This window comes from Pongo pygmaeus, chromosome 12 (genome assembly GCF_028885625.2).
Source record: "Pongo pygmaeus isolate AG05252 chromosome 12, NHGRI_mPonPyg2-v2.0_pri, whole genome shotgun sequence".
In the NCBI taxonomy this organism is placed as follows: domain Eukaryota; kingdom Metazoa; phylum Chordata; class Mammalia; order Primates; family Hominidae; genus Pongo; species Pongo pygmaeus.
Genome location: NC_072385.2, coordinates 62273474 through 62283787, shown reverse-complemented (window position 1 = coordinate 62283787; position 10314 = coordinate 62273474). Strand labels below are relative to the sequence as shown.

General features: G+C 47.5%; 1 protein-coding gene across 3 annotated transcripts in view; it reads left to right on the top strand.

Moving 5' to 3' along the window:
- The first annotated feature begins 9252 nt into the window (after positions 1–9252).
- Positions 9253–10314, top strand: part of ZNF638 (zinc finger protein 638) — a 152391-nt gene continuing 151329 nt past the window's right edge. Inside the window, exon 1 of one of the 3 annotated variants that reach the window (XM_054476648.1) lies at positions 9253–9432. In XM_054476648.1, the coding sequence (XP_054332623.1) occupies positions 9317–9432 (116 nt within the window). In that variant the 5' untranslated portion in view covers positions 9253–9316. The remainder of the gene's footprint in view (positions 9433–10314) is intronic. The other 2 variants (XM_063648591.1, XM_054476649.2) reach the window with 2 other exon arrangements.

Sequence of the window (10314 nt, the reverse complement as noted above, 5' to 3'; positions counted from 1 at the left end):
AACACATACATACATACATTTATAATTTTTCTTAACCCATGGAATGTCTTTGAAAGGATATGCAAGAAACTGGTCAACAGTGGTAGTCTAAGAGGAAAGAAAGCTGGGGGCAGGAGGCAGTGGAGGATGAAAACTTTCTTTTCACTGCATATATTTTTGACACAATTGAAAATTTTAGCCATGTCATGCATATTAGCTAGTCTTTTGTACAAAAAAAAAAGGAAAAGAAAATGACATGTGGATACAAGACTGAATGATTTGAAAGCTGTTGCAAATGGCCGATTAGAAGCAGCTGCAGTTCACAGCACTCACTGAGGGGAATGTAAAGGCGCGAGTGAATTCAGCACCTTCAACTTAAATATCCAGGTTCTTGCATTGGGACTAACTAGGCAAATAACTGTACCCACGGAGAATGAAGAAAAGCAGGGGGCGGGGGATGACACCCCATCTGGGAGTGACAGGGAGCCAAGGGAACCCCCATCCCCAGCCAAGGGAAGTAGTGAGTGATTGTGCGACCCTGCCTGGGAAACCACGTTTCTCCCACAGATCTTTGTAACCCCATGGATCAGGAGTTCCCCTCCTGAGCCCATGCCACCTGGGCCTTGGGTCCAAAGCAGAGAGCTGTGTGGAATCTTGGCAGAGCAGCAGCTGAGGCACACACAAAGACTAGGGAGTTTTACATACTCCAGCCCCAGGATCCCTGGCAAGGTGGGAAATCCCTCCCTACATCTCCTTAGGAAGGGAGCTGAATACAGGAAGCCGATCAGCGTCATTCTGTGGGCCCCACTTCCATCGTACTCCAAAAGTTAATGAGTGGTGACAGCGTGCTGGCAGTCCTCACAGCCCTCGCTCGCTCTCGGCGCCTCCTCTGCCTGGGCTCCCACTTTGGCGGCACTTGAGGAGCCCTTCAGCCCACCGCTGCACTGTGGGAGCCCCTTTCTGGGCTGGCCAAGGCCAGAGCCGGCTCCCTCAACTTGCAGGGAAGTGTGGAGGGAGAGGCGGGAACGGGAACCGGGGCTGCGCTGGCGCTTGCGGGCCAGCTGGAGTTCCGGGTGGGCGTGGGCTTGGCGGGCCCCGCACTTGGAGCAGCTGGCGGGCCCTGCCCGCCCGCCCTGCTGACCCGGGGCAATGAGGGACTTAGCACCCGGGCCAGCGGCTGCGGAGGGTCTACTGGGTCTCCCAGCAGTGCCAGCCCACCGCGCTGGGCTCGATTTCTGGCCGGGCCTTAGCTGCCTTCCAGCGGGACAGGCCTCGGGGCTGCAGCCTGCCATGCCTGAGCCTTCCCCCGCCTCCGTGGGCTCCTGTGCAGCCGGAGCCTCCCCGACGAGCGCCGCCCCCTGCTCCACGGCGCTCAGTCCCATCGACCACCCAAGGGCTGAGGAGTGTGAGCGCATGGCGCAGGACTGGCAGGCAGCTCCACCTGCAGCCCTGGTGCGGGATCCACTGGGTGAAGCCAGCTGGGCTCCTGAGTCTGGTGGGGAGGTGGAGAATCTTTATGTCTAGCTCAGGGATTGTAAATACACCAATCGGCACTCTGTATCTAGCTCAAGGTTTGTAAACACACCAATCAGCATCCTGTGTTTAGCTCAGGGTTTGTGAGTGCACCAGTCGACACTCTGTATCTAGCTGCTCTGGTGGGGCCTTGGAGAACCTTTGTGTCCATACTCTGTATCTAACTAATCTGATGGGGACATGGAGAACCTTTGTATCTAGCTCAGGGATTGTAAACGCACCAATCAGCACCCTGTCAAAACAGGCCACTGGGCTCTACCAATCAGCAGGATGTGGGTGGGACCAGATAAGAGAATAAAAGCAGGCTGCCCGAGCCAGCAGTGGCAACCCGCTTGGGTCCCCTTCCACACTGTGGAAGCTTTGTTCTTTCACTCTTTGCAATAAATCTTGCTACTGCTCACTCTTTGGGTCCACACTGCTTTTATGAGCTGTAACACCACGAAGATCTGCAGCTTCACTCCTGAGCCAGCGAGCCCACGAGCCCACTAGGAGGAACGAACAACTCCAGACGTGCTGCCTTAAGAGCTGTGACACTCACCGCGAAGGTCTGCAGCTTCACTCATGAGCCAGTGAGACCACGAACCCACCAGAAGGAAGAAACTCCGAATACATCCGAACATCAGAAGGAACAAACTCCAGACGCGCCACCTCAAGAGCTGTAACACTCACCGCGAGGGTCCGCGGCTTCATTCTTGAAGTCAGTGAGACCAAGAACCCACCAATTCCAGATACATTAAGACCCACTGGCTTGGAATTCCAGCCAGCCAATGGGAACAGGCTGGAATCTGCCTGAGATGGGTCTGGGTTCCAGAGGGGGAGGGGCGGCTGCCATCTCTGCAGTTCAGTAGTAGACTCAGCTGTTCCAGCGTAATGGCTTTGAAGAATATAAATAGTCCGAACAAGGAAGGGTCCTCCACAACGCAGCACAGCAGCCTTGCTAGATTGTGGTCAGACTGCTTCTTTAATCAGGACTCTGATCCATTCCTCCTCATTGGGCAGGATCTCCCTTCAGGGGCTTCAGACACTCCAGCCAGGATTCTACAAATAGAGCTCTCATCTCTCTTTGGGATGGAGCTCCCACAGGGAGGGGCAGCTGCCATCTCTGTGGTTTGGTTGACTCAGTCGTTCCAGCCTGCTGGCCAAAAGAATACAAATGATCTGGATGAGGAAGGGTCCCCCCAATGCAGCACACTTACTCTACCAAAAAGCAGCCAGACTGCTTCTTTTTTTTTTTTTTTTTTTTTAAATGGAGTCTAGCTCTGTCACCAGGCTGGAGTGCAGTGGTGCAATCTCAGCTCACTGCAATCTCCACCTTCCGGGTTCAAGCGATTCTCCTGACTCAGCCTCCTGAGTAGCTGGGATTACAGGCATGTGTCACCACGCCGAGCTAATTTTTGTATTTTTAGTAGAGACAGGGTTTCACCATATTGGCCAGGATGGTCTTGATCTCCTGACCTCGTGATCCGCCCACCTCAGCCTCCCAAAGTGCTGGGATTACAGGCGTGAGCCACCGTGCCCGGCCCAGACTGCTTCTTTAAGCGGGTCCCTGATCCTGTTCCTCTTGACTGGGTGAGACCTCTCAACAGGGGTCTCCAGCCACGTCCTACAGGTGTGTTTGGGGCAGGCAACAAGTCAGTACTCCCCTGGGATGGAGCTTCCAGAGGAAGGAGCTGGTTGCCATCTTTGCTGTTTTGTACCCTTCACTGGTGATATTTCCAGGTATGGGAAAAACTGAGGCAACTAGGTTCTGGAGCAGACCCCCCGTAAACCACAGCAGCCTTTTGGTAGAGTGGCCTGGTTATTAAAAGTAAAACAAACAAACAGAAAACAACAACAACATCAACAAAAAAGACTCCACAAAAACCCCATTCAAAGGTCAGCAATCTCAAAGATCAAAAGCAGATAAGCCCACAAAGATGAGAAAGAATCAATGCAAAAACACTGAAAACTCAAAAAGCCAGAATGCCTCTCCTCCAAATGACCACAACACCCTCCAGCAAGGGCACAGAACTGGGCTGAGGCTGAGATAACTGAATTGACAAAAGTAGACTTCAGAAGGTGGGTAATAACGAACTTTGCTGAGCTAAAGGAGCATGTTGTAACCAATGCAAAGAAACTAAGAATCGTGATAAAACAATACAGAAGCTGATAGCCAGAATAGCCAGTTTAGAGCAGATCATAACTGACCTTATGAAGCTGAAAAACACAACATGAGAACTTCACAATGCAACCACAAGTATCAATAGCAGAATAGCATGAAAAGGAATGAACAAAACCTCTGAGAAATATAGGATTATGTAAAGAGACCAAACATACAAATGACTGGGGTACCTGAAAGAGTTGGGGAGAATGGGACCAAGTTAGAAAACATACTTCAGGATATCATCCAGGAGAACTTCTCCAACCTGGCAAGACAGGCCAACATTCAAATTCAGTAAATGCAGAGAGCCCCAGTAAAATACTCCATGAGACCATCAACCCCAAGATACATAATCATCAGATTCTCCAAGGTTGAAATGAAAGAAAAAATGTTAAGAACAGCCAGGAGAAAGGCCAGATCATGGCCGGGAGCCGTGGCTCAAGCCTGTAATCCCAGCACTTTGGGAGGCCGAGGCGGGCGGATCACGAGGTCAGGAGATCGAGACCATCCTGGCTAACATGGTGAAACCCTGTCTCTACTAAAAATACAAAAAATTAGCCGGGTGTGGTGGCGGGTGCCTGTAGTCCCAGCTATTTGGGAGGCTGAGGCAGGAGAATGGTGTGAACCCAGGAGGTGGAGCTTGCAGTGAGCCAAGATTGCACCACTGCATTCTAGCCTGGGCAACAGAGCCAGACTCTGTCTCAAAAAAAAAAAGAAAGCCAGATCACTTACAAAGGTGACCAGACTAACAGACTAACAGCTGATCTCTCAGCAGAAACCCTACAAGCCAAAAGAGATTGGGGGCCAATATTCAATATTCTTAAAGAAAAGAATTTCCAACTCAGAATTTCATATCCAACCAAACTAAGCCTCATAAGTGAAGGAGAAATAAGACCCTTTTTAGACAAGCAAATGCTGAGGGAATTTGTCACCACCAGGCCTACCTTGCAAGAGGTCCTAAAGGAAGCACTAAATATGGAAAGCAAAAACCATTACGAGCCACTACAAAAACACACTGAAATACACAGTGCTTTATGACACTATAAAGCAACCAGATAAACAAGGCTGCAAAATAACCAGCTAGCATCGGATGACAGGATCAAATTCACACATAACGATACTAATCTTAAATGTAAATGGGCTAAAATGCCCCCAATTAAAAGACACAGAATGGCAAGCTGTATAAAGAGCCAAGATCCATTGGTATGCTTTCTTCAAGAGATCCATCTCATGTGCAAAGACACACATAGGCTCAAAATAAAGCGATGGAGGAAAATTTACCAAGCAAATAGAAAACAGAAAAAGGCAGGGGTCGCAATCCTAGTTTCTGACTAGACAGACTTTAAACCAGTAAATATCAAAAAAGACAAAGAAGAGCATTACATAATGGTAAAGGGTTCAATGCAACAAGAAGAGCTGGCTATCCTAAATATATATACACCCAATACAGGAGCACTCAGATTCATAAAGCAAGTTCTTAGAGACATACAAAGAGACTTAAACGCCATGTGATAGTAATGGGAGACTTTAACACCCCACTGACAATATTAGACAGATCATTGAGAGAGAAAATTAACAAAGATATTCAGAACCTGAACTCAGCTCTGGATCTAAAGGACCTGATAGATATCTACAAAACTCTCCACCCAAAAACAACAGAATATACATTCTTCTCAGTGCCACATGGCACTTACTCTAAAATTGATCACACAATTGGAAGTAAAACACTCCTCAGCAAATGCAAGAGAACTGAAGTCATAACAGTCTCTCACACCATAACGCAATCAAATTAGCACTCAAAATTAAGAAATTCACTCCAAACCACACAACTACATGGAAATTGAACACCTGCTCCTGAATGATTCTTGGGTAAATAATAAAATTAGGCAGAAATCAATAAATTTTTTGAAACTAATGAGAACAAAGAGACAATGTACCAGAATCTCTGAGATGCAGCTAAAGGAGTGTTAAGAGGGAAATGTTTAGTGCTAAATGCCCACATCAAAAAGCTAGAAAGATCTCAAGTTAACAACCTAACATCTCAACTAAAAGAACTAGAGAACCAAGAGCAAAGAATCCCCAAAGCTAGCAGAAGACAAAAAATAACCAAGATCAGAGCTGAACTGAAGGAGATAGAGACATAAAAAGCCTTCCAAAAAAAAAAAAACCAATAAATCCAGGAGCTGGTTTTTTGAAAAAATTAATAACACCACTAGCTAGATTAATAAAGAAGAAAAGAGAGAATAATCAAGTAAACACAATCAGAAAAGATAAGGGGGATATCACTGACCCCACAAATACAAACAACCATCAGAGAATACTATAAACACCTCTATGCACATAAACTAGGAGGTCTAGATGAAATGGATAAATTCCTGGACACATACACCCTCCCAAGACTGAACCAGGAAGAAATTGAATACCTGAATAGACCAATAACAAGTTGTGAAATTAAGGCAGTAATAAATAGCCTACCAACCCAAAAAAGCCCAGGACCAGATGGATTCACAGCTGAATTCTCCCAGAGGAACAAAGAAGAGCTGGTACCATTTCTACTGAAACAATTCCAAAAAATTGAAAAGGAGGGACTCCTCCCTAACTCATTCTATGAGGCCAGCATCATCCTGATACCAAAACCTGGCAGAGACACAACAAAAAAGGAAACATTGATGAACATTGATGCAAAAATCCTCAATAAAATACTGGCAAACTGGGCTGGGCATGGTGGCTCATGCCTGTAATCCCAGCACTTTGGGATGCCAAGGCAGGCAGGTCACTTGAGGTCAGGAGTTCCAGACCAGCCTGGCCAACATGGCAAAACCCCATCTCCACTAAAAATGCCAAAAATTAGTCGGGCATGGTGGTGCATGTCTGTCATCCCAGCTACTCAGGAGGATGAGGCAGGAGAATCGCTTGAACCTGGGAGGTGGAGGCTGCAGTGAGCTGAGATTGCGTCACTGCACTCCAGCCTCGGTGACAGAGCAAGACTCTGTCTCAAAAAAAAAAAAAAAAAAAAAAAAAATACTGGCAAACTGAATCCAGCAGCACTTCAAATAGCTTATCCACGACGATCAAGTATGCTTCATCCCTGGGATGCAAGGTTGGTCCAACATACAAAAAACAATAAATGCGATTCAACACATAAACAGAACTAAAGACAAAAACTACACGCAGAAAGACCTTTGATAAAATTCAACATTCCTTCATGTTAAAAACTCTCAATAAACTAGGTATTGAAGAAACACCTCAAAATAATAAGAGCCATATATGACAAACCATGGCCAATATCCTACCGAATGGGCAAAAGCTGGAAGCATTCCTCTTGAAAAGCAGCACAAGACAAGTTGCCCTCTCTCACCACTCCTATTCAACATAGTTTTGGAAGTTCTGGCCAGGGCAATTAGGCAAGAGAAAGAAATAAGGGGTATTCAAATAGGAAGAGAGGAAATCAAATTATCTTTGTTTGCAGATGATATGATCCTATCTCTAGAAAACCCCATTGTCTCAGCCCCAAAGTTTCTTAAGCTGATAAGCAACTTCAGCAAAGTCTCAGGATACAAAATCAATGTGCAAAATTGATAGCATTCCTATACACCAATAACAGGCAAGCTGAGAGCCAAATCATAAATGAACTCCCATTCACAATTGCTACAAAAAGAATAAAATACCTAGGAATACAGCTAACAAGGGAAGTGAAGGACCTCTTCAAGGAGAACTGCAAACCACTGCTTAAAGAAATCAGAGAGGACACAAACAAATGGAGAAACATTCCATGCTCATGGATAGGAAGAATCAACATTGTGAAAAAGGCCATACTGCCCAAAGTAATTTATAGATTCAATGCTACTCCCATTAAACTACCATTGACATTCTTCACAGAATTAGAAAAACTATTTAAAATTCATACAGAACCAAAAGAGCCCAAATAGCCAAGACAATCCTAAGCAAAAAAAAAAAAAAAACAAAGCTGGAGGCATCACATTACCTGACTTCAAACTGTACTACAAGGCTACAGTAACCAAAACAGCATGGTTCTGGTACAAGAACAGACACATAGACCAATGGGCCAGAATAAAGTACTCAGAAATAAGATCACACAACACTGTTGATGGGAATGTAAATTAGTTCAATCATTGTGGAAGACAGTGTGGCAATTCCTCAAGGATCTAGAACCAGAAATACCATTTGACCCAGCAATCCCATTACTGGGTATATACCCAAAGGAATATAAGTCATTCTACTATAAAGACACATGCACACATATGTTTATTGCAGCATTATTTACAATAGCAAAGACATGGAACCAATCCAAATACCTATCAGTGATAGACCGGATAAAGAAAATCTGGTAACATATACACCATGGAATACTATGCAACCATGAAAAAGAATGAGATCATATCCTTTGCAGGAACATGGATGAAGCTGGAAGTCATCATCCTCAGCAAACTAACACAGGAACAGAAAACCAAGCACCGTATGTTCTCGCTCATAAGTGGGAGCTGAATATTGAGAACACATGGGCACAGGGAGGGGGAACACACACCGGGATCTGTTGGGGGGTGGGGGGCAAGGGGAGGGAGAGCATTAGGACAAATACCTAATGCATGCAGGGCTTAAAACCTAGACGATGGGTTAGTAGGTGCAGTAAGCCACCATGGCACATGTATATTGATATAACAAACCTGCACGTTCTGCACATGTACCCCTGAACTTAAACGTTGAAGAAAAAAAGAAAATGAATGTGGATTGTTCTCCATTGAGAATAATGGCCACCAGAATTCCAGGGTAACAAATCTCTTAGTTGTCCTCTGGCTGAAATCTCCTCATCCCCCACACCCTGCCCCATATCACAACAAGCCTTTTTTTTTTTTAAGACACCGGGCTGGAGTGAAGTGGTGCGATCATGGCTCATTGCAGCTTCCCGCCTCAGCCTCCTGCCTCAGCCTCCCAAGTTTTTCTCACTTTTTCCCTTGTTCCTTTTTCTGTGTTCCTTAAATCAGAAAATAGTCTCCTGTCACCTGTCTGGACTCCTCCCCGTGTGCCTGCTTTGCCAGGTTTAGGTGAGGTGGACACAGAAATAGCGAAGTTGTCCTCTGGGGTGTGTCCTAATCCAAAACAGGTTCATCCTGGGACCACAGGCAGGCGCCACCGCTACATGTTTTTTGACGTTGGAATGTGCCTTATGTGGGCTCCCCTAATTACCTGTTTTCATATCTGCTCATCCACCCCAATGACTGGGGGATCCTCGAAGTGGAAGCTTTTTCCTATTTCCATGTGTCCCCAAGCACTGTGGCTGGCCCTAAATAGGTGTTCTGTAAACATCAGGAGAAGAAATTATTAGTCTTAAAAAGGACAAAGACCCCCGCAAAAGCAGCAGCGCGTGCCGAACACCTTAGGCCTCACAGACCTAGTTGAGGAATGTGCTCCCCCAATGCCAGACCGCTCCTGGTGCGGCGGGCGCGAGCGTAGGACCTCGGAGCCTGCTGCGTTGCTCGGCTGCAGGGGAGGAGCCGGGCCCCGCCCCCGGCTTCCCGCGCTCCGCGTCCATTGGCTGGCCTCGGGGATGGGCGGGCCCCGCCGCGCGGAGTCCTGCGCCTTGAGGCTCAAGCAGCGGCGTGCAAGGCGTGTGAGGCGCGTAGAGAGCCGCGCGCGCCGTCGGCGATGCCTCGGGACGGCCTTCCTGCCGGGAATACCACCCGGGCGGCAGCCCAGGCTGCCGCGCAGAGCCCGGATTCCGCGACTGCCGGGGCACCGCAGGTTTTGGACCCGCTGAAGCGGTGAGCGCTGCCTTTGCCCTATATCCCGCGCCCTCGCCGGTGCTCTGGGGCAGTTGACAGTGGGTAGGCAGGAAGGGGCGGGCCGGCAGGGCGCCGCACGTTGGCGTCCCCGCCTCGCGGGAGTGGGGTCCGGATTCCACCCGTGAATGTCATTCCCGAGGCTGCCCGTCTTTAGCGCTAAGTTGTATGGGCGGGTGTGCCAGTCGGTCAGCGAATAGCGGCAGAACGCCTGGCCGGGCCGGCGCTTTCCCGGACACTTGTCTCGGCCTCGCAGTGGCAGCGCCTCCTGCGAGTCTAGACAGGCTCAGTGGACGCGCCGCGCTGTGCATGCGGGTCTGGGGAGACGGCGGTTCTTGAATGATCCCTCACACTGCAGGGTATCTGGGACCGGTGGACTGAGGGGGCGCAACGTGGCTTCTGTGTCGGTGAAATTGCTCGGACCAGCTCCAGTTCTTTTTAAAGATTACTCTCGTAAAAAAAAAAATACATTGTAGAATTGCATAATATGCTCTATCTCATCCAAAAATAGTTTTTGATGTCAGAGTAGTCATATGAACGCAACATTGACCCCTTTACCCCCCTAAATAATAAGTCTTGAGCTTCTTATTGTATGGTAATTGATTTCTTTCGTGAGAGAAATTTCTCAGGCAGTTAATCCACTCTCTCTCCCTACTGCAAGATCCCGCTGCAGTGGTCCTAAAAAAGAAAAAGGAAAAGAAATTTCTCATACTACAGAAGAATAAAGTAGCCATACTCTCTGTTTTGAATCAATTTTCAAGGATTTTTTTTCCCACTTTGCTTAGGCGTTCTTTCACCCACAACTACACCCCCAGATTCCAGATTTTGGAATGGTGTAAATAACGCCCCCCGGCCCCCATCCAC